The 25,329-nt window shown below is 35.6% G+C and overlaps 1 protein-coding gene and 1 non-coding gene across 4 annotated transcripts in view; both read left to right on the top strand.

Annotated features, from left to right (window-relative positions):
- The window catches only part of WASL (WASP like actin nucleation promoting factor), a 66,232-nt gene that overhangs the window by 20,796 nt on the left and 20,107 nt on the right, over window positions 1-25,329 (top strand). For all 3 annotated transcript variants that reach the window (XM_089917452.1, XM_089917451.1, XM_089917453.1), the window contains exons 2-6: window positions 9,960-10,094; window positions 12,725-12,811; window positions 13,938-14,034; window positions 17,472-17,495; window positions 24,812-24,980. In XM_089917452.1, the coding sequence (XP_089773578.1) occupies window positions 9,960-10,094; window positions 12,725-12,811; window positions 13,938-14,034; window positions 17,472-17,495; window positions 24,812-24,980 (512 nt within the window). The remainder of the gene's footprint in view (window positions 1-9,959; window positions 10,095-12,724; window positions 12,812-13,937; window positions 14,035-17,471; window positions 17,496-24,811; window positions 24,981-25,329) is intronic.
- Window positions 23,738-23,868, top strand: LOC115801775 (small nucleolar RNA SNORA18). Its single transcript, XR_004022107.1, has one exon. It is a non-coding gene; the product is annotated as a small nucleolar RNA SNORA18 (small nucleolar RNA).

The following is a 25,329-nucleotide window of genomic DNA, read 5'->3' on the forward strand; positions in this document are numbered from 1 at the left end:
AATAGCTATGTTAAATTTGGTTTGGCAAAAGGAATATATTGGCTTAGATAGCTCATTTTCTTTAGATTCAGAATTTTGTTGCTCTAATTGATGCATCATTTTCTCACTCCAGGTAAGGCTGATCCAGGTTTTGTGGTCTGAAACTTATTCAATTTGGAGAGGCTGTCTTTAAGAAAAAGAATCAAAAACTAAATACAAAAATGAATGGTTATTTAGTATGAGAAGGGATCACAACAAGTAAAAAATACCATAAACATTACAAAATTCAGAAAAGTAGCTCCTTACTATTATAACTTATTTCTGCTACTACTGACTGATACACCTCCTTAATACTTTTTATCTACTGTTTTTGGCCACATATTTATCAGTCGCCTCTTTACATGACAACAATTGTATATTTTCTATGGAGAAAATCTTTCCTCTTGTCCAAGGCTTGGCAAACTATGGCCTCTATACCAAATCCAGCCTGCTTGAGTTTGTAAATAAAATTTTATTGGAACACAAGTATCTCCAAATTATCTGTGGCTGGGTTTGCACACTACAGTGTAGAGTGGAAAGAGACCACCAAATGGCCCACAAAGCCTAAAATACTAACTGTCTGGCACTTTGCAGAAAAAGATTCCTGCTTAGTACATTTGATCAAAATTTATTGTTTCTTATTATTTATTGATAGTTGTAAAGCTGAAAGAAATTTTTTGAAAGCAGTTACAGGTAATGGCACATCTCTAATTTCCTTCACTTTGCTTAGAGGGTGCTTCTTGCCTTGGGAAAACTCCACCTCTTTGATCTCAGTTGGCTGGACCGCTGCCACCACCCCCAGAAATGTCCGTGAAGTTTGGTCATAGTATTCCACCCCCAGCAGGGAGCTGGACAGCACTTATTCAGATCCTTCTGCTTAGAGTTAAAGGTTGGGTCTGCGTGTATCATGTGGTCCAAGAGGGACAGGTTATTTCTGGGGCTGGGCAAATGTTGGGATAAGGCATCATTGGTGGAAATACCAAGATCACCGCCAGGGATAGCTGGAGAGGATCCCCTGGGAATGAGAGGGGTTGCTGCTACTTCATGTGTCCTCAAAGGAGAATAAGCTAAGCCTTATAAGGGACTTTTCCAAGTAAAGGAAACTTAACTTAACCTGACTTAAACTTAATTGACTTCATGGTAAATCTGCCTATAACTTAAACTTAACTGACTTCATGATAAATCTACCTGTGTCCTCAGGACATAGAATGTATATCTGTTTGAAGTTTTTCTTTTCACAAAGATCCTTTTCTCTCAGGCACTAGCAATCTTCTATTTCCCACCACCTTCACCACCGCCAGCCTCTCCCTTCCCTCCCCCAAAATAAGGTAAGAATCTTAAACCAAATGGGATCGGTAGAGAAATAAAATTATATTAAGGGTATATTTTTCTTAGAGAATCATTTAGATGGGATAGGGCAAAAATATGACAATATAGGAACTAGATGAATCAATGAGTATGGTGTACAGTGAATAGAAAATGAGGAGCTAATTGGAAAATGCATCCAGAGCTGACCAATATATGACCTTTGGCAAATAAAGTGACCTCATCTATAAAATGAGGAGATTGTTTGTCATCAGAGGGCTTGGGTCTCAGCTGGTAACGTTAAACTTTGGTTAGCTGAGGTGAGCATCCTAGGGAACCCTTCCCACCTTCATTCCCTGAAAACCCAATCCTAAATTTCAGGTTTTACCATAAGCCAACTGACCTTGCAAGAGAGAAGTAGACAAAGGGAAGAGGCAACAAGAGAAAAACTCCTTTTAAGTAGGTCCACTTAAGCTGCAGGGAAGGGAGAAGCAGAAGAGAGCAAGCCATCCCTGTGTGCTCACACTTTTAACAGTGTCCTCACCTGCTTGCAAACATGAACCAGTCTGTAATGAGATCAGTGTCCCTCTCAGAGCCTTAATCTGTATATAATTATCCTTGAAGTAGAAAATTAAGAATACAGTAAGCCTTGCCATTTGTAGTTTTAGCATCTGTAAATACCAGCATTTGCAGGTAATGCTGAAGATCTGTGCCATGTAATTTGCAGTGTTCTAGATGTATGAATTTAAATCACAGGCACCATATGAGATGATGTGTGGCTGTGAGTTTACTGAGTGAGTTTCGTCTGTTGCACAGCGTATATCTTTTAGTAAGCCTTTCATTTATAAAGTGATTTTTTAAATGGTTTCAAAAAAGAGAGTGTACTGGTAATGAGAGTGAGCTCTAGAATTTTTATGATTTTACTTGTAATTTTAAACACAGGTCCAATATAAATGGAATGGAGGCAGGAGCTACAGTTACCTATTATAGGTTACTGTGCTTTTTAGTATCTTAAAACAATCCCCAACATCTGTTATGTACTGCCACAAACAAAGCGTCTAAAATTTTTGTGATTTAAAGCAATATCAATTTATTTTTCACGATTCTGTGGACTGGCTGGGTGTTTAGTCTACTCCTGTCATCTGGGCTCACTCATGCAGTGGCGTTCACCTGGCAGGCCTGATGGGAACTGGGCTCAGCAAGGGCAGGTGACATGATTGGGCCCATGTTCTCCATGTGGTCTTTTACCCCAGGGCAGCAGTTCTAAGAAGGCAAGGCACAATGTGCAAGTACTTTTCAAGCTCTACTTTGCTGAAATCTTACTGGTTAAAGCAAGTCTTATAGACATACCCAGCCCAGGGTCAGTGGGGGAGGAGAGTTTATAAAAGAACTTGGATTCTGAGAGGAATCAAGGGCCAATACAGGAACGATTAACCCGCTGTACCACATCTCCAAACTGTGTATCTCTGTTTATCTCTCTCAACCGGAGTTGAACTGTTTGATGTTGCTTTAATATTGGCTGTAACTTTATTCCATACCACTCTTTTCTTTCTTATCTCCCACCCCAAACAGCTTCTAAAACTCCCCTAGCACTTTCCCGTGGTAGGGTCTTTGTTGATGTGTCTACCTAGAATGCTGTTTCCTCTCCACTTCCCCCCAACTCTTTGGTCACCTGACTCATCCCTTTTCATCCTTCAGGTGTAGTGTCACTTTAGGGAAGCCTTTCCATGCTCGGTAGACTGTACACACTCCTTGAATACTGGATTTTTCCTTTATAGCATTTGTAATAGTTATTAATGTCTGTCTGCCCTTTAGAACTCATGTTTCACGAGGACCGTGTCTATCTAATTCACTTTTGTGTTTGACCCCACTTTTATTCCTCCACCCCCATTGATCAGTCCTGTGTTCATAGTAGGTGCTCCGTAAACATTTGATGAATGAATACATCCAGCACCAGTTTTCTTAAATAGCTAATAAGACCTAAAAGACTACTTGTGCTTGGTCCTAAGGCAGTAGCTGCTTTTATATGGCTCCATTTTTCCTCACTGTTGGGATCCTGCTTTTTACTTACTGCTTTTGTGCTCTTCCTCTTCCAGTCCTCCAGCTTTGCTTTTTTAAAATTACTACTCCTTGTGGAGCCTTTTGTCTTTGATGTATTCTTTTTCAATCTCTACCTTTTCTATTGTTTTTTTTCCTTTCTTTTTTTGGTTATTTCTCATTGTGGAAATTACCAGGTAATAAAAATCTCTTCTTTCCAAAGTGAATTATTTGTTTTCTTTTCTGGATAATTTTTACTGGTACTCACCACTTATGAATCTTGTTTCTGTTTTTTAAATGGGTGGTTTCTGTATTGGGTTTTTAGGTTGCCATGTAACTTAGGTGGTGTTATAATTTAATTATTTAGGAAATTGCTCTTTGAGATCACTGTATAATTAAGTAATTATAAGAATTCAAATTTTTTACAGTTAAATTTTTTTTAATTGAGGAATAACCAAACTCCTTATCTTTCTTTACTTTTAAAATTTCTTTTATGTTTCATATTAAAATTTCATGTTCAGGATAATAATGGGACATTTCATGTGAATGTGTCATCAGAGTATCTAGGAACATATTTAAAGCTTAGTTTTTATGTATTAAGAAAACTTAGGATGGATTTTCCCAGATTCGTTTTTAGGAACTTGGGACCACACATGCACGTAAAAAAAGCTGAAATCTTTTTTTTTTTTGTGGTATGCGGGCCTCTCACTGTTGTGGCCTCTCCCGTTGCGGAGCACAGGCTCAGTTGCCATGGCTCACGGACCCAGCCGCTCCGCGGCATGTGCGATCTTCCCGGACCAGGGCACGAACCTGTGTCCCCTGCATCGGCAGGCGGACTCTCAACCACTGCGCCACCAGGAAAGCCCAAAAGCTGAAATCTTTTGACTATTAATCTAGGCCATTGTGATTGCAGAAAAGACTTTTATTTATTCAATCATATGATTTCCTTTTCCATACTCAGTTTATTTTTCATATTCATTGAAAATATATTAAAAATTTTTTCTTTAACACCATTGTATGTTTTTTGATTATTAAAGCAGTAATCATTGTAGACAATTATTCAGTATTAAGTCATAGTACTTGTTGTAGACAGTTGTCAAGCAAGGATCTGTAACTCCTGGTGTTTTTCAGTCTTTTCCCTGTCATTAGCTGATTCTAAAATAAAAATCTATTTTCTTGACCTAAAATTCTTATTCTGACCTGTTATATAGTGTGGTTGTTCTGATAATATGATTTGAGTCTTATTCAAGATGAAACTCCTTTTAACAAAGTTAGTATAGAGGGACTTGGAAGAAGTGGCAGGTTTCTTAGTTTTGGGTCAGAGTGGCAGTGGCTAACGTGTAGAGGTAGCATTGACTCTGAGAAGAGAGCCACCTTCACAAGCCTGTCATGACTGTGGAAGGGGGTTAAGAGTCTTGCATTGTTTTGAATCATTTGTGCTTTTAAAAATTTTCTATTTCAAAATAATTTCATAACTTACAGAAAAGTTGCAAATGCAGTACAAAGAATTCCTGTATATCCTTCGAATATATTTGTCAAACATTTATAACATTTTACCATGGGTTACCATTTTACCATTTATAACATTTTACTGTGTGTATATACGTGCATAATATTATTTTCTGAATCACTTGAGAATAAGTTGCTGATATGATGCCCCATATACTTCAGAGTGTGTATCCTAAAATAAAGGTCAATCTCTTTTTCATTATCATAGTATCATTATCAAAATCATAGTGTGCAATTTTTAATTTAATTTAACACGTGTCTGCTTACTTGGGGCAAAGTATAGGTGACGTAGAAATATAGGCTTACAAAACTATTTCAGGTGCTTAAGGGAATTACAGTCTACTTAATGGATAGTAAATCAATATAGAAAATTCTATGTTAGAGTAAGATCTGTCACATGACAAGATTTTATACAAAATACACAAAAAGGTACTCTAGAAACACGAAGAAAAAGCAGTCGTTTCAACCTAGAGAATCAGCCAAATACTTCTTGACTGGTGCAGTCAGCCCCAGAGAGGTGGACATGCCATGCTGAAGGAGAGTGGGAGGGATTCACATCCCAGAATTCATCCTCCATTTTATTTCTGCCCTTGACAATGAAAGTTCTGAGGACGGATGTGCTATTTATTGCAGTAACTCACTACTGAAATATCAGGAATGTGTGAGATAGGGCAGGTTCTGTTTCTACAAAAATTGATAGAGTACTTTTTTCCCCTTTTAATTAACAGATTTTAACCCTAACATTATTGAGCTAATAAGAAATAGGTTTCCTTTCCTAAGTACTTGTCCTTCGGTTGTTTTTCAAGAATACCTTCTTGATTATGAAAGACAAAAAGTAATAGAGTTGATTAGCTATAATTACTTTAAAGGAATGGAAGGAATGTTTTTAAAAACTTAATTAAGCCGCTGTCAATCTAGAGTTCTAGGGATAGTCACTGTTGTTATTATTTCTGGCATTTGTATATTAAATGTTATGCTATTCTTGCATTTACTGTAATTATTCTGAATTAGTCAGAAAAGGCTTTTATAAGGTGTTATAGTATATAATTTTCAGACTTTTGACAGGTTAAGATAAGAAGGAATGAAATAGGCACACTTAAACTGACAATAACATTGTAGCAAAATTTTGAAAATCCCATTACTGAAAATTGCTGGTTAGTTGGGTTCTTTAGTATTAAAAGTTTATGAATCGTTTATAATGCCAAACATGTTTGTGTGGAAAATTATAACATTGTTTCCAGGGTCTTTATTTCTTAAAAGCAGATGTTTTAGATTTTGTTTTAAATTTATGTAAATGTTTAAATGGGATTTGGGGGGTTTTGTTGTTGTTGTTATTAAGTTCACATATACATCCAGACAGTGTTTTACGTTGTTAATATTTGGTTCTTTTGACAAGGGGATTTCCATAATGGAATTTCATACTCTTTGATAGCACATTTTTTTCTTTTGCAAGCTGTAATTTCTTATTTTCCAGTTAAAACGTAAAGCAAGGTTCTTAGAACTTTTTCTTGGTATCTAGTTAGTAATTGCTTTTCTGTTTAGAAATGACTGCAGTTTGACAGCACCATACTAAAAAGGGCTGTAATTTATATGAATTTTCCTTGGAAAACAAATTTTCTCATCTGATTTTTTAATTTTTCAGCTTGGTCTTTAACATCTTTATATAATGTATGCAAAATCCATTTTTCTGATGGTTTCAGTGCTAGGGGTTTAGGGTCAGGGAGCCTGTGGAGGTATCATGCTGAGACTGTGCACTTGCAGCACACTGGTATGTTCTGAGCAGGCCAAAGGCACACCCACATTCTTCAATCTACTTTTTTAAAACCCAGTGTCCTAGTTTCTAAGCTATCTACATAATTTTTAAAATGGCTCTTGTGGAACTTTTCCTGCTGCTTTGTGTCCTGTTCATGACCGTCTATGAAATTCAAAGATGAGTTTGGTCTGCAAAAGTTAAAAACAGCATCGATCACTGTTACCTGGGAAAGCAAGTTCTTCTGAAATTCTGATCTCCAGCAGTACACTGATCTTACATTTCTGACTTTGTTATTATTAGAAAAGACTCGCGTGTAGAATAGGTCTTTGGAATTCTCTTTTCAAAGGAGGGCATTCCCTAGGCATAGTTAAGTAACCCAAAACAGTGTCATCTCCAAATCTTAATGTAGTCTGTTTTTTATTACAGTGCCCAGTATTCATTGAACTGATGTACCAAGTTACTTAATTGTCTCCTATTTCTGGTTATTTAAAAAACCATAATTAATATATATTCATATAACTATTTTGGTTTTTATATTTATATTAAAAATACAATTTTTGGTTTTATTTTAAATTGTTTCCTTAATTTCTAATTTAGGAGTGAGATTGCTGGATCAGAAAAAATTACCATTTTTAGAAGATTTGTAAGTGCTGTACCAGTAATGGGTGTATTAACTCTTACAGAAACTGGGATTGAATAGTTAACATTCTAGATTATAATATACAGGAAACTTAAATTAGAGTTAAATGAAAGTTTCCACTGGTTCATGATATAGTCATGAGGGAGGTGGCAGCGTGGTGTACTGGAAAACCCTAATGCACGTTCTAAGGTGTCCATTGTATGTAATGAATTAGCTTCTTTACTGTGCATCTAAAAGAGTACTAGTTAGGTATATCCTTGGGATAATTGGGACAGTCGTCACTCAACTCACTTTCCATATCTTCAGTATAGCTTTCAAGCTGTATGGCCAGGTGCAGTTCACTTTAAATCTTTTTTTCCCCTCAGTTTTATCATCTTTAAAAAAGATGTTTGGGCTTCCCTGGTAGCGTAGTGGTTAAGAATCTACCTGCCAATGCAGGGGACACAGGTTCGAGCCCTGGTCTGGAAAGATCCCACATGCCGCGGAGCAGCTAAGCCCATGCGCCACAACTACTGAGCCTGCGCTCTAGAGCCGGCGCTCTAGAGCCCGTGAGACACAACTACTGAGCCCGCGCTCTAGAGCCCATGAGCCACAACTACTGAAGCCCACGCGCCCAGAGCCCGTGCTCTGCAACAAGAGAAGCCACCGCAATGAGAAGCCAGTGCACCACAGCAAAGAGTAGCCCCCGCTCACTGCAACTAGAGAAAGCCTGCGCGCAGCAACGAAGACGCAACACAGCCAAAAATTAATTAATTAATTATTTTTTAAAAAGGAGATGTTAGAATTTATCTTCCAATATGATAATATGTTCAAAGTTTCCAGCACTGTAATTAGTAAACATAAATCTTGCTTTCAGATTTGACTTAGTATCTTTACTTAAGGGGTTAACTGCTTTATGGATGTCAGACTTTACTGATACTACTGCTTTGTTGATCAAATGTTCATTTTATTGGAAAACAGTATATAGTACAGGGAGCAAGAATACAGGATCGAAAGTCACAAATTGCCTGGATTAGAATTTCAGCTCAGCTGTGTGATATTGGGCAAATTATTTATCCTCTTTAACCTTGGGTTTCTCAAGCATAAAGTGAGGTTATAATAGTAATAACAATTGAGTTATGTTGGGTTGGCCAAAAGGTTCGTTTGGTTTTTTCCATAAGATGGCTCTAGTAGCACTTAGTTGTCTTTAACTTCATTGCAAACAATTTTGTTAGATTGTATGTGACAGCTGTCATATCAGTTTGCATTTAAAAAAAGACTTATCAAAATTGGTGAATTTTTGTGTAGCCATTTTAATATTGAAGATGCAAGAAAAAAAGCAACATTTTCAGCATATCATGCTTTATTATTTTAAGAAAGGTAAAAACACAACCGAAACGCAAAAAAAAAAATTTGTGCAGCATATGGAGAAGGTGCTGTGACTGATCAAAAGTGATCAAAAGTGTGACTGATCAAAACCACTGATCAGAAGTGGTTTACGAAGTTTTGTGCTGGAGATTTCACACAGGATGATGCTCCACGGTCAGGTAGACCAGTTGAAGTTGATAGTGATCAAATCGAGACATTAACTGAGAACAATCAGTGTTATACCACGCGGGAGATAGACGACATACTCAAAATATCCAAATCAAGCGCTGAAAATCATTTGCACCAGCTTGGTTTATGTTCATTGCTTTGATGTCTGGGTTCCACGTAAGTTAAGCGGAAAAAAACCTTGGCCATATTTCCACATGCACTTCTCTATTTAAACATAATGAAAACATTCCATTTTTAAAACAAATTGTGACGAGCAATGAAAAGTGGATACTGTACAATAATGTGGAGCAGAAGAGATCGTGGGGCAAGCGAAGTAAACCACCACCAACCACACCAAAGGCCAGTCTTCATCTGAAGAAGGTGATGTTGTGTATATGGTGGGATTGGAAGGGAGTTTTCTATTATGAGCTCCTTCCGGAAAACCAAATGATTAATTCCAATAAGTACTGCTCCCAATTAGACCAACTGAAAGCAGCGCTAGACGAAAAGCGTCCAGAATTAGTCAACAGAAAATACATAATCTTTCATCAGCATAACACAAGACCTCATGTTTCTTTGATGACCAGGCAAAAACTGTTACAGCTTGGCTGGGAAGTTCTGATTCATCCACCGTATTCACCAGACATTGCATATTCAGATTTCCATTTATTTTGGTCTTTCCAAAATTCTTTTAATGGAAAAAATTTCACTTCCCCGGAAGACTGTAAAAGGCACCTGGAACAGTTCTCTGCTCAAAAAGGTGATAAGTTTTGGGAAGATGGAATAAAAAGATGAATATGTTGTTCAATAAAGATCTTGGTGAAAATGAAAAATGTGTCTTTTATTTTTACTTAAAAACCAAAGGCACTTTTTGGCCAACCCAATATTTTAAAGTGCTTATTAGCACATTCCTTACACATTTTAAGCCTAAATGAATGTTAGCTTTCAATAATTATTTTTAGTATAGTTATTATATTAGTTATTACTACATAAGCAATTACTTCAAAAAGTAGTTTAAAATAACAATAAATGTTTATTTCTTCAGGTCCAGAATTTAGGAGCAGGTTGGCAGGGGGTCCTGGTTCAGGGTCTCTCACGAGATTGCAGTCAAGGTGTTAGCAGAAGCTATGGTTATCCTAGTGTTATTTTGAACCTAATGGCTATAAATTTTATATTTTGCAGACTATGTCTTCAGCAGTGGTACAGTTATATGCAGCAGATCGGAACTGTATGTGGTCAAAGAAGTGCAGTGGTGTTGCTTGTCTTGTTAAGGACAATCCACAGAGATCTTATTTTTTAAGAATATTTGATATCAAGGTGAGTTTTATTTTGCTTCCACTTAAACTGTAGGGTTTTCTACCTCAATTGTAATTTATAATAGTATAGATTTGTTTATCCTGTATGTAATATTTATATTCTACTTCAATTAACACTAGAAGAGTGAAGCTTGGTTTTAGATATTGAACCATGGGCACTGTGACCAAATTGGGAATACATTCTAAACCAGGACATGAATAGTTCCCCATTTTATCTGTCTGCACATTAAAGGTTTTGTTGGTTTGTCTGTTTTTATTCCTTTGGGTCTTGAGCTTTTCCCACATTCTCTCCTTTTCTAATGATACTCTTTTTATCCCATCCTGTCCATTACAGACTAGTGTATATAGTTCTTTCAGAGAGCTACAAAAGTATATTTAGCCTGGTGTGTACTTACTTACTTCGGCCTGGGTTTAAAGCATTATACAATATCTATAATAAAGTATTTGCTACCCATTTTATGTTGTTTGTCAACATAGGTATGTTCCGATTTTCACAGCTTTGTATCCCTCACTCTTAAACATAAATCCACCTTGTCTTAGATTGGATGCCCTTTGTCAGGGATTCATCTCTGATAGTCACTAAAAATAATTTTTTGGCTGAGATGAAGTCTCCATTTATCTTTTAAAATCTTTTCCATGGGTAAGCCTTCTTGCTTAATATTCATATGTGGCTATAAGTATAATGGGATTGTAGTTACAGAAAAATAAAACTGAGTTTGAACTCCTGGACGATACTTATGGTTAGATAGATTATATTCAAACTGGTTTACTTCCCTGGGCTCTGGCTTACTTATTTGTAAAATGGGATAACCATTTGGATCTGTTGCAGAGTATTCCCCTGAGATTAAATGATATTTAAGTTACTGCACTTTGTACATTAGAAATTTGTAACATCCCCTTCTCCATACCCCAAGACAGCTGAGAGATGTGGCATACTCCTGTTACTAACAGTAGCTTACTTACTATGGCAGTGATTCTGGGGGATGGGGAACACATGCATAGTTTGAAAGACACTCCTAAGTCCTTGGATATATTTATTTCTCACCACCAAGGAGAAGCACTGTTTAGAAATCAAATGTACATATAACTCCACTGAGAAGAAAGGGATTCTATTACAATGGTCATAATGTGTGTACAACATTTTAAAATACTTTAAAATTGTGGTCTATGTAGAACCTTGCATTTCAGAGTAGGGCAATGGGGGCTTCCCTGGTAGCGCAGTGGTTGAGAGTCCGCCTGCCGATGCAGGGGACGCGGGTTCGTGCCCCAGTCCGCGAAGATCCCACATGCCGCGGAGCGGCTGGGCCCGTGAGCCATGGCTGCTGAGCCTGCGCGTCCGGAGCCTGTGCTCCACAGCGGGAGAGGCCGCACAGTGAGAGGCCCGCGTACCGCAAAAAAAATAACAACAACAACAAAACCAGAATAGGGCAATGATTATATTTCTCTAACTGTTCATCTCCAATTATAGATAGCCATTGCTAAATACTTGGAATTAGCCAAGTAGAATTGGCTACCTTTGGTTTAAGGTTAATTATATTTCTTGTACTACAGCTATCAATATGACAGTCACCATGGATCTCTTAACCATAGTTTAACCTCGGTGCACTTTAATCCTCAGTCTCCTTCTGCACGTGATTGATACTGTTTATACCAATGTTTAATTAGACCACTCTGCAAAACTTAGGAGTTCAAAGATTGTTAATGAGCAGTACAGAGAAGACTAATTTGACCCTCCCAGCATCTACAGAATTGAGGAAAAGAATGAAATCCTTCTGTAATATTTGATAGCATACAGTCTAAGTACTGCTGATGGAACTATGCATTGATAATCAGTGCATATATAAAAGTATCCTACCCCTTCTGTCTAACGTTGATGATCTAGTAAGTGTTTGGTTATGTATTTGACCAAGTAACTATATTTGGAAATGCTTGGCTAATGAGATTATATCTTAGCATACTGAATTCAACTCACTTGGTATGTAGTTTTTATGAAAGAAACATTATCCAGTATTTACTGTTACTACTTACTAAATTATGTGATATGTTACTTACGTATTATACATATATGTGGTCTGTGTGTATGTAAAAGCTAGTATTAATATAAAGTTTCTTTAATATGAGTCATCTGCTTTTTTTTTTTTAATTGGCTGCATTGGGTCTTCGTCACTGCGTGCGGGCTTTCTCTAGTTGCAGCGAGTGGGGGCTACTCTTCGTTGTGGCGTGTGGGCTTCTCATTGCCCTGGCTTTTCTTGTTGCGGAGCACCGGCTCTAGGCACGGGGGCTTCAGTAGTTGCAGCATGCAGGTTCAGTAGTTGCAGCACGCGGGCGTTAGAGCTCACGGCCTTCAGTAGTTGTGGTGCGTGGGCTCAGTAGTTGTGGCTCGCGGGCTCTAGAGCGCAGGCTCAGTAGTTGTGGTGCACGGGCTTAGTTGTTCCACGGCATGTGGGATCTTCCCAGACCAGGGACTGAACCCACGTTCCCTGCATTGGCAGGTGGATTCTTAACCACTGTGCCACTAGGGAAGGCCCATCTGCTTTGTTTTTGTGTGTGTGTGTGTGTGTGTGTGTGTGTGTGTTTTTACAAGAGGCTTACTTATTGGTAGTTCTTACTTTAACTTTTACTTTTTTCTAGGATGGGAAACTATTGTGGGAACAAGAGCTATACAATAACTTTGTATATAATAGTCCTAGAGGATATTTTCATACCTTTGCTGGAGATGTAAGTCATATTTTCTTTATTGCCCTGTTTAATGTAATTACTGTTACATTTGTCTGTGGAAAGTAATTTTGAGCTTTTTGTGTAAACATTGTATAAAATATAAAGAATTATTTTACTTTTAAAAGCCTCCATATTATGGCTTAGTAGGAAGCAATGGCTAAGATTTTAAAGGAAAAAAAAAGGTTTCAAAGAGTACTGTAAATGTAATTTGGTATGTAGAAAAGAGGTTTGTTTTTTCGTCTTCTCTTTCTTTAGTCAGGTAGTTTTACCTCTGTGTGACTTTGGACAAATAGTTTAACCTCTCTTGAGTTTTAGTTTTCTTATCTATAAAAGTGAAACCACTAATCCATGGTAACTTTTAAAAATTGAAGATTATATTGCTGTTCAAATTATTTTGTGAAAGAATATGATCTAGAAGAGTACTAAAATATAATAAGTAGAAGGATTTTTATACCATATACTCACAGGACTTGTCTGAGTGACTGGATTATGGGTGACTTTAATTTTTTTTGTTTTCGTATTTGTATTTCCTAAATTTTCTACAATAAAAGGTTGGATTAGATGATATGTCCATCTTTTCAAAAAGTGTTTTCTTCCTTATTTGTTATTTTTCACATTTTTCTGGATTGTATATAAATATATGTACATATATAAAAGTGTGGACTAAATGCCATAATAATGCAGGGTGTTTCCACACTTCTAATAATTTACATGAATTAAGGTTATAATTTAAATAATATCTGAAAAACATAGGGTTGATCTGCATTTGATCAATGTTTCCAGCGTTTGCCTTTTCAAATCCAAATGTTTATAGAGCTCTTTTGAAGGATCAAATTCTATTTACTATTTTGTTTTTTTAATTGAAGATGAAGTATTCAGTTTAATATTTGAGTGTCTACTGTGATAGGTAACCTCTCTAATAGTACTCTTTTACTCTACCTTCTCTATGCTTTTTGCCTTCTTAAGTTATAAGTTATAACTTTAAGTCATAAAGTAAGTTCTTGTCTGCTAATAAAGTGAAACTTTTCTTCTTCAGAGTGTACTTCTATTGGTTATTAATTTTTTTGTTAAGTAAAGCTAGATTTGTGGTTTTTGTTGTTTACCTTTTTTGATGAAAATATTTCAGACCTGTCAAGTTGCCCTTAATTTTGCCAATGAAGAAGAAGCAAAAAAATTTCGAAAAGCAGTTACAGACTTGTTGGGCCGTCGACAAAGGAAATCTGGTAAACTTTTTTAAAAAAAATTCCTTTAAACAGGAGCTGGCTATGGCTCATGGGGCAGATCTGGCCTGCCATCTGTTTTTGTAAATAAAGTTTTATTGAGAAACAGCTATGCTTGTTGGTTTACATATTGTCTTTGGCTGCTTTTTTTCCACAACACAGTTGTCTAGTTATGACAAAGACTATGTGACGCATATCTGGCCCTTTACAAAAAACAGGTTGCTAATCCTTACCTTACAAGAAATACTATTTTTATTGAACGCTGACTTTTTTCAGATTTATTAAAGAACTCATTCCAATAACCTTTTCTGTTGATAACATTTTACATATACTGACTCTTAACTTTGCATTTTTATGACATTATTTGTAACTTACATTTACAAAAATATTTTATAGTTTGTGAACAAATACTTTAGGCAAGCCTAGAAGCAAATAAGCAAAGTTGCAAACAAGATCTGTAAACATTGCCTTGTCTCTATTTTGTCCCTAATGTTGTATATTGTAAAATTATAAGGAACTTAGTTTAATGCATGAGACTTTAATACATATAAGACAATTAGAGAACGACGCAGGATAGTGTAAAGCTTTAAATTCATTGATGTGGAACTATTTGACAGCTGTCACATACCAGGCCTTTCTGTTGTAACGTGGGAGAAGGGTGATTACGAAAGGTGAACCTCTCCAAAATCATCTTCTTAAGCAGGTCACTTTTAGGAGAAATAACATATGGGAGTTGAGATCAGCAAATAAATCCCCTTAAAACTAACCATGCCCATATATTCTTTGAAAAGTCTGTACATCCAAGTATACATGTTACCCCAGTCTGAAAATCACTGTATTCAAGGATGTGCTTTACCAATAGGAGGGAATAAGTCATGAAAAAGGAAGGCACTGGATCCTGAAAACAGAAATGTAAACATGTGTGTTACATTTTATATATGTTTATTGTTATTTTAATGGGTTTCCAAGAGGAAGGTAATGTAAAAATGAAAATGAAATGAACTAAGTTGTTGCCTTACTGCCATCTTATATATCCCCCTTGTAATGAGTGAATAGGAGAATTATTAGGAGCCTATTGTTTTTTGTTACTTCTTTTTGGGGCCAAGGGTGTTTACCACTTGATTCCATGCTGTGGAAGAATTTAATTCTGTGGAATAATTCACGGTTCAGTTCTTATTTCAATGACATGTTGTGGTGCCAGGCCAGGGACTCCCTGGGACTTCTTTTAGTCAAACTGTGTGACTAAATTTTCAATTAAAAAAAAAGTAAAAAATACTTCTTAAAATATAGAATAATTGACTTTTGAAATAGATAGGTCACTTGCAGGTGTCTTTTAACTGGTATGGGAATTCTGTTTTATACAATTCCTAAGCTTTTAGGCATGGTGTTTTCAGAAGCAGAAGATCACAGCACATGGGAGACAGCTGATTGATTGTTGGGTAGCCCCTTCATGCTAAGTCAACCTTCAGCCTTGCCTCTCTTTAACTTAGATGCATGGGGTCCAACTTTTGGAGCAACAAAGAATTAGTGTTTTCTTTTCCTTCCATTAGCCATTTAATGTTGGAAGCCATCTACTATGCCCTCCTTAGGCCTACACTTCTTTAGCTTAACCAGTTCCAGTTTCTTATTCCTCACATGATATGATTTATAGACTCATCATACTGTATAACTTACAGACTCATCATACTGTATTCAGAGCACTATCTACTGTGCTCTGAATGCCCTGTACATTTTCATGTCTTCTTCAAATGATCCAGATTTGAGAAAATGGTCCAGCTCAAATATGATGTCCAGATTTGAACACAGTAATCCAACAGTAGTATGACTAGTACTGTGATACTAAAAACGTCCCCTAATATGATTAAACACTGTTCTGCTAATGTTTCTAGCAAATACGTCACACCATCAACTCCCATTCTTAGTTCAACCAAACCTTCTCTTTTTTTCATAAGAATGGCTCTCAAGCCAGGATAGTGTCATGTTTCTAAGTAATTGCTTTTTAGAACTTATACTCTGAACTTTACATTATCTCAGCATATTTCCATATTTGTGGCACCGCCAATTTAAGAAGTATTTCCTTTGTGGATGCAGAGGTAACATCACCTTGGAAATTGGGGATTTGACATTCATTGACATTAGATAGGATGTGCTTACATCAAATATTTCAGAAAATTACTTCATCAGACCACCAGATGGAGTAATACATTTATATTTCCCATTGCCAGGATTTTCAACTTGTCCCTCAACTAAATCCTATTAATTTTAGGATTGTGGCTGTTTATAAACTAAATATTTTATTATATTATTATTTATGGCTATTTGTCTTATAATTTTGGAAAATTTTGTATTAGAAAAATCTGTGGAAATTATATTTGTTGAAAATTCTTCAACCAGTTTTGAGCTTTCTTGAAACCAAAATTGTGTCAAACCTGGTATGTAAGAGTATGAATGCAAAGGGTTAATAGAAGTTCTCCTGGTATTACTCCTACTTAATTGGCTATAGCTTCTAAGTATTATTTTGGTCTCGCCCATAGCTCAGGCATCTCTAGGTATTTTCATTATCTTTATGCTTTCATTCAGTCCCATAGCTTTGAACACTGTCTATATACTGCTGACTCCCAAAGTTTTCTCTCTCCTGTTGACCTCGCCCCTGACTTTCAGACTTGTGTGCTCCAGCTGGGTGTCAGAATAGCCTTCAGACCTAGTATGTGTGAGCAGAACACCTGACCCGTGTTCCCCAAGCCCCAGTTCAACCTGCTCCTCCTCCTCTCCTAGCTGTCCCCATCCCAGTAAAAGGCGTTGGCTCCACCTTGTCAGTCTGGCTCACAGTGGTTCTTCATAAACCCTATCAGTGAGTCCCATTTTCTCTATCTTCAAAAACAAGTCCTGGATCTGTCTCACCACCTCTGTTGCTACCACCCTAATCCAAGCTACCGTTGTCTGTCATCGGGACTACCCTAACTCTCACTCGTCTCCCTGCTGTCACTGTATGCCCCCTAGTAGCTCTCTCCCACATAGTAACCAGGCAAAACTTTTAAAAACATAGATTGGATCATGTCACTTCCCCTATTCAAAAACCTGTAAGAGCTTCCTATCATATATAGAACACAATCTATATTCCTTAACCCATGCCCTGTGGGACCCTACACGCTCCAGTTCCCTGGTTCTCCTTCTGACTCCTCTCCTTCCGCTCTTCCTTTGGCTCACTGCAGTCCAGTATTATGGTGTTCCTTCATGCTCTTCCCTCCTGAGGGCCTTTCAATATGTTGTTCCCTTTCTTGCTTTATTCAGATGTCTGCTCAAATGTCAGTTCCTCAGAGAAACTTGTTAACCACTTATATATGGACGTAGGAATAAGACAGTTTAGATGAGTTAATTTTTTATGTTGATTTTTGTATTGTGTATGCCTAATAATATTCCTGTAATTTATTTCCTAACAGAGAAAAGACGAGACCCTCCAAACGGTAAGCTCTTTGATAATTATTGATCAAAAAGATTTTAGATTATAATTTAATCCTTGTGGAAACAGGTATCATACATTAATACCTAGTATTTAATATCTACGATTAAATACTGTAGTTTATTGTGTTCTTATTTTAAAATAAATAACAGATGGGACTTAGAAATGTACTATTCTTTGGCTTTTTTCTAGTATGAGGGAAGACTATAGGGTGAATATCACTATTATATCTTAATTCCTTATTCACAGTTGTTTAAGTTTAGAAATTGTACAACCTGGTCTTAATGTCTTCCTTAAAAGTGGTAAATTTTATCTAGCATATTTGTTCATTTCCTATTTTCATGTTAGTCTTTTTTCTTCTTATTTCAAAAGATTATTTCACACTGGGAATATAAAACTAGCCCCTTTCAAGAATGAGCACTTAACTATTGTGGTGTGTTTAAACAAATAGTAGCTGTACATAATTCTCCTTAATTTGCTAACGAATACTTGAAGTAATATGGATTCATTTATTTAAAATATATATATTTATACCAAAGAATAAAAGCAGAATACGAAGGTCCCAGATCTCTAGGGCATAGAGTCTCATCCTGGGCCCCATAAACCCTCGCTGAAACTTTGTGCCAAATATTGTAAGTATATATGTTCTTTTCTCTGGGGAGAGAGGATCCGTGGATTTCATTAGATTGAAATGGGACCCCTGACCCTATGATAGTAAAGAACATTGCTCCAGGAGCCTTCGTTATAATGGGGAATATAGCTGCTGCTTTTTAAAGGCATCTCAAATTCTCTCATCAGAATTTAGAGTAATTATTCAGGGAAACACTTAATATAGTACAGAGTCCTTAATATATGACAACTGTTAGTGGTTGTTGGGTATTTTTTCTTTTAAGCCAATATTTTGCCTTCTGATTTTGTCCTTAAATTTGTTTTCCTGATACAAAAACATGAACCAAATATTGCTGTATTAAATTTTGGCTTACTTACTTTAGTATAATTTTAAAAAACTCTGTACCTTCAGTAGTGCTTACCATGTGCCAAGTGTTGTATACTTTGACTTTCTCTTTTAAATGGAAATTTTTAATACGTTATAGGGCTGCATGGAGATAGTAATCAAAGTGTTTAGCATGGTGCTCAATCAGTACAGTTCTCATGATGAAGACGATGACAGTGATAACAATAGCAGCTACTATTTAGTGATCACTTACCACCTGCCAGGCACCGTCCAGAAACCATATGAAGTAGCTGCTATCATCCCTACTTCAGACGAGTAAACAGGCGCAAATAGGTAACTTGCTCAGGGTCACAAAACTAGGAAAGTGGAGCAAGATTCAGTCTCAAGTGTTCTAACTCAAGAGCCTGCCCCCTTAACCACTGTGCTGTGTCAAGATGATTTTGAAGGAGAAACTGAGACCTGGAGAGAGTAAGTAACATGCCTTGAGGTATGCAGCTAGTATGTCACAGAAACAGAGGAAGCAGAAGCAGCTGAGCCAGAAGTCCTTCATCCGTGAACCTTTAATGTGGCATTAGAATTTTTCCTCCTTGTTCTGTGCTCAATATTTTAATGTCTTTTTTAATTTATTAAACTATTTGGCATTCTGTGAGCATATATTAAATACCAGTGCAGAAGGCTTCCTAGTGGTACCATCTTTGGGGAAAGTAACCTGAGTGAGATTTTAAAGTGTAGATGTTGTACAAATAATATGATTAAAGTTAAGGATGTAAATACTTCATGGTTTTTTTAAAATTTAATCTTTTCAATACATATAAAATATATTTTTGAAAAGGCACCTAATCCATAATAGAATTTGGATATTCTTTATGTGACAATGGTGTCTTACAATTTTATTACCCATAGTAAGAGAGATACTCATAATTAAATGCAGTTTCTTTCTCTGAGTTTGTTCTTGGTTTTAAATCTTTAGATCTAAAGTTTTAACCCTTTGATACAGTGGTGCCAAACTTTTTTTCATTAAATGAAAGGAGAGTTTAAAAAAATGGCATTGTTAAAATGCAAAATTATACAGCATGTCTTGACAATATTTGCATACTTATATATTTTTAAAATATACATAACATAATTATTAATAGAAGTTTTAATATTTTCTGCTGCTGTGCAGTGGGTTGCCTTGCTCTCCTCATGGTGTGGAGACCACTATTTTGCAGATGGCATATTACTTTTTTGCATTTGCTGCACTGCCACTAGGTGGCAGTGGACACCTTAACTGCCTAGCAGTGTCCATACAGGAGCTTTGTCCCAGATCCTCATTTAGAAGATCAGTTTAGCAAACCTTTTTCACATTGTTAACTATTAAAAAGACACTTTATGTAGAAGTAACATATATTCCTGAAATACAATTCAGTGTCTTCCTCATTAACTCCTAATCCATATATTTTTCTTTTTTTTCTTTATTGGTCAGTCTCACCTTTTAGCTTAGATGCTTTCCAATGATTTGTTCTCAGCTTCATGACTGCTTGACATTAGAGGCCTCTAGGCCCCCTATTTCTCAACTATTTTACCTTGGTGAGAGCTCTCCGCTTTTTATGTAATTAAGGGGAAGACTTTAGTTCTTTTAGTTTTAAAATTAACTAGAAATGCTGTTCAGTGAGAATATTAAAAACTCTTTTCTCTGACAGTTGTCCTTAATCAGAAGAAGGTAATTTGTCTTTTGACTGCTTTTTGAAAAAGAAGGGAAACAGTCCCCTTTATTATCTATTTACTTAGTACATGTTCTTAGGATGAGTGTAATTTCAGAAATGGAATAAACTTTACTAGATATGATTTGAGTATTTCCGTTACCATATCTTTCATAAACTTTATTAAAAAATGACTCTGTGCCTTATACAACTTATCACTTTTTTGGTCTGTCACTTTTGAAACAAATATTTAATTGGGCTTTAGAACATTATTTTAATGTTAGAATGTTTAATATTTAGAACATTTATTTATTCCTAACATCTTCAAACTGTAAATGACTCTTGTCAACAGAAATATCCAAATACCTAATCTCTTAAATGTGTAAAAAGCCTTTTTTCTAAATTTTGAAAGTTATTCGTAAGTATTTCTTGAATGATGAACTGTTGGACTGCAAACTAAGAGAACTGATAAATTGGTAAAGAAATAAAATATAACATTTGTAAAGTTAGCATTATCAATCACCTTGTCATTTAACTTCTGTGAAAAAAGTTATAATAGTTAATAGAAAGAGTAGTGGAGTAGGAACCAAGATAGCAGAGTCCACCTTTCCCTTTGTCACTAATTGTGTGACTTTAGACAGGTCACCTGACTCTTCTTGTCCTTAGTTTTTATCTATAAAATGAAAGATTTAGAAAAGCTCTTTAATTGCCCAGCTAATATCAATTTTCTGTACATCTCTGTAATCTGGATTTTTCTATGTAGACTTAATTAAATAATGTTTTAACCAGTACTAATGAAGTTCATGTGTAAGGACACTAAGGAGCTAATGCCACATCTTTATGAACGGCTTGGTGGATGCATAACAATATATCCACACCTGATTTTGGGGTAGAGAGAGGAGGGGAAACTTTGGTATTCATTCTGCGTATCACTTACATTTTATTCCTGTCTTCTTCATCCTTGAGCTTTCTTCAGAGTTGGCTGAGTTATTTTCTCTAGTGAGTTATAAATCAGGCTTATAAGAACCTTAACCTTACTGTTTCCCAGAAAAGAATTTACTGGTTTGGATAATTTAAACTATTAACCTTACCAACTCTATACCATTTAGGACATCCATAGTATAATTGGTTACTTTTATGTAAACTAAAGTAGCATCAAAATGTTTTTATTTTTGTTTTTTTCCTAAAAACTAATTATAATTTTAAAATTTTTGTTTTCATTTTTTTGACATGCCACATGGCTCGAGGATCTTAGTTCCCTGACCAGGGATCGAACCCCGGCCCCCTGCAGTGGAAGCGTAGAGTCCTAACCACTGCACCGCCAGGGAATTCCCAAATTTTTTGTTATTTTTTAATGGTGAATCTGGTTGTTCCTTCATTATTACTATTTGGACACCTATTTCAGGAAGGATGACATGTATAAAGAGAGTGCCTAACTCTGACTTACCTAAATCTGTCTCAAGGAAGTTCTTTAATGTTATTAAGTGTAAAGATAGGACAGTAATAATTTGCAACATCTTAATTTGGACGGTGTTGCTGATGATTATTGGTAATGATAAACTATAAGAGGAGAGAAAGCAGAAAGGGAAGAATGAGAAGTGAAAACATATCACTAGATTAAGTCTATGAAAATGTTAGTATCACCCCAATTCAACCCTCTAACACTCAAATTCTGGAGATTTTTAATAAGTCCCTTATTTTGTGAAACTACAGTGAATTCTGAAATCTTGAATCTGAACCAATTTGAAAATCCAGTTCTTTATCTACTATTTAATAAGCCTTCTATATTGTTTAACTAACCTTTAACTTTTGATCCAATTATTTTCAGATTATTCCTTGACACTGAATCAGCTTTTAAAGGTTTTATCCGTATTGTTCACTAGCTTCCATTTTTTCCAAGAAGAATTTTTATTTCTTGCCAATATGAGCAACTTCCCATGGAATTTTGTGTGAAATTATAAATAGAACTTTAGACATTTATATATTATAGTTATGTAATTGGACTTTGAATATTAAGGGAAAATAGCTGAATTTTGCACCTCTTTCAAAATTGTTTGTCTGATAAAGTGGCAGATGGCATTTATAATTTTATTTTAACTCTATTTCGTCTTTAATAGTAGAGTTGAGGGAGAGAAAATTAGTTATATATAATTTCCCATATAGGTAAATATTTTATTTCAGACAACTTTTATGAATAGGATGCATTTGAGGTTTTCAGCATAATTGAAGAATTATAGTCAAGTTAGCATTTAGTGATCACTCGATATACATTAGCCTGTAATGTCTTGGGATTTCTGTCTGCCATTCTATGCTTGCGTTGGGGATTCCACAGACCACTCCTCCAGTTGGTGATTCATTAGGGCTCACAGGACTGAGCACATAGAGGTACTCATGGCAAAGATTTATTACAGTGAAAGGATATAAAATAAAAATTAACAAAAGGGAAAGACACATGGGGTTAAGTCTGGGGGAAACTACACACAAGCTTCCAAGAGTATTCTCTCATTGGTCACAGGGGATATGCTTAATGTCTCCAGCAATGAATTGTTGCAACACACATGAACTGTTGTCTAAAGAAGCTCAGTGCCTAGGGTTTATTGGGGGCTAGTCACGTGGGCATCTTCTGTCTAGGACATACCAAGATTCTAGACTCCCAGAAGGAAAGCAAGTATTCAGCATAAACCACATTGTTAGCACAAATAGTTGAGACACAATAAGCCCATCTTATCAGGGGATAATGGGAACCCTCTTGAAATCCTAGATCCTAGATGCCAGCTAAGGGCCAACCTTGCAAAGCAGGCCTTTCTAAAGATAAAGATAGCAGCCTCAGGCCTGCTATGTTGACTGTTTCTCTGCACAGTAGTGATTATATTTTATACAGTATTTTAAAAGTCGTCATTAATATCATCTCAGAGGGATTTGGTCTAATAGGAAGTTATGTCAGAGAATCATATGTTAAAATGGGATCTCTAAGGAACATGTGTTGCCCTTTGGTTAAATTTTTTAAGGAATTTTTAAGATGAATATATTTCGTTCAGACTCTTATACTTTTAAGACCAAAATACTTTTGTGAATTATAAAACAAATTTTTGTGTGCTGCGTTTAGTGTCATTTCTGAAGATGCTATTAATAATACCTGAAGATGCCTGAGATCTTTTTACTGTTGATCCTTGTGGAAGATGGAATGTTTTGAGAATTTTTCTATTTAAAATTTTTGAGCTCTGTACTTCTGCTAGCCAAAGTGTATGTATAATAATGGGGAGAATACTACTAGACTTAAGTATGACAGTTTTGGAAAAAAATGGTAGTAATATTTGTATAAATTTTTTTTCATCATAGACTAATAAAGTTGAAATAAAGAAGTAAGACTAGACTTCTTTACTAGATTTAAAACAAAGTAGATGCTTCTTTTACTCGTCCTATGTAATATATATCTCTTTATCAATGAGTAATGTGTTGGATGTGAGGCTGTTATAGTCAAAATTTGATGGATCAGATCAATTAAATTTAAATTCTTGTTGAAAATTTATATTCATGAGATTTAATGTTATAAAAAGAGTTTGCTTTGAAATAATGTATCTATGCTAATTTGTTTAAGAATTTATTATAGTTGAGGTCTATCCCGATGGGGCTTTTTCTGTAAACCTACATCGTTGGAAACGCCTCATAGATCAACTGCGTGGTTTCCTTTACTCATAGAACTACCTGTTAGATCTGTGGGAAAGAACTACAAGACAGAGCTGCCAAGTAAACTGTGAAAAACCTAACAAACTTTTTATCTTAGGTATTGGCATATCCCAGTGATCTGTACTGTTCTAGGGTGTGATGGCTTAGGAGTGAATATGATTTGAACCTAATACGTTTTTAGAGGGTGTCAAATTCAGAACCAGGCAGATCCATCTCCTGACCCTAAACATGGTCCTAAAGTAAATTGCTTGAGGAAATTGGATCCCAAAGATTACAGGTGGGGAATTTTGAAGTGTGTCCATATTTCATTGGAGATCAAAGAAGCCTAACTAAAAGAATTGTGGGCTGACTCACATGATAACTTCTTTTTGAAAGGGCTGTTTTATCTTGAAGATTATGAGTTTGGAGGAACTAAGGTGATTGGCAGTGGAAAGAATCAGAACGTGTGAAATTCCTTAAAAATTTATTGACTTAAATAACTTTGTGTTACACATAATAAAAAAAAAAAACCTTTACACTTTGTGCGGAAAGTCAGCATATATTTTTGGCTCGAAGTGTCTCTAATGTTTTCTGTGGAGGGAATAATAACATTTATCAGTTATAGTTCTGATGTGCCTTAGACATAAAAAATTGGGGGGGGGGGCGGTTGCTGCTCACCTTATGAAATTCTTTTGCCCTTGCTCTGTTTTGGGCATATGCATCTTGCTTTGCTTTCTCTTCTGCTTTTTCACTTCAGGTAACTGATGGTATAATCTGTAAGAAAGTTATATGGAATTAAAGACAGACACTTAAAAAAAAAAAGAATTTATTATAGACTTTGGAAATATAGGAATTTTTGAAATTATAAAAAATTAACATGCAGGTTTAAAATTTAAATAATTTATAGTAATGAAGTGGTCCTACTGCAGGAAAAATATATTTAAATTATAAATTATGATTGTAATAATTGTTATCTTAAATTACATCCCTTTTATATTATTTTGACTTTATTTGCAGGTCCTAATCTACCCATGGCAACAGTTGACATAAAAAATCCAGAAATTACAACAAATAGATTTTATGGTCCACAAGTCAACAACATCTCCCATACCAAAGAAAAGAAAAAAGGAAAAGCTAAAAAGAAGAGATTAACTAAGGCAGATATTGGAACACCAAGCAATTTCCAGTAAGACAGTTCTTTTATTATTCTTATCTTTACTTTTGATTTACTCATTTCTGCTCTTGGTTTTTTAAATTGTTAGAAAGTTTGGTTTGCTTTTTGGGAGAACCCTTATATTTATCACTTGCATACCTCTTTAGCTATAAATTTTGTTGGAGTTTTTAAAGGCTATTGCTCAATAGACGTTTTATTAATCTTAGTTTATTTACTTTTCCACCCATGAGAAAAGAAAAATTAGAGTTGTTTTTTCAACTAATTGTTGGACATGAAAAGGAAATCTCACTTTTCCCTATAAATGTTATTTGGAAATTGCCTAAAGGCATTGTCCTAATCTGTTTGGGCTGCTAACAGAATA

Source organism: Delphinapterus leucas, chromosome 9 (genome assembly GCF_059928025.1).
Source record: "Delphinapterus leucas isolate spDelLeu-1000000601 "Yukka" chromosome 9, BTC_Dleu_Yukka2, whole genome shotgun sequence".
NCBI classification, from domain to species: domain Eukaryota; kingdom Metazoa; phylum Chordata; class Mammalia; order Artiodactyla; family Monodontidae; genus Delphinapterus; species Delphinapterus leucas.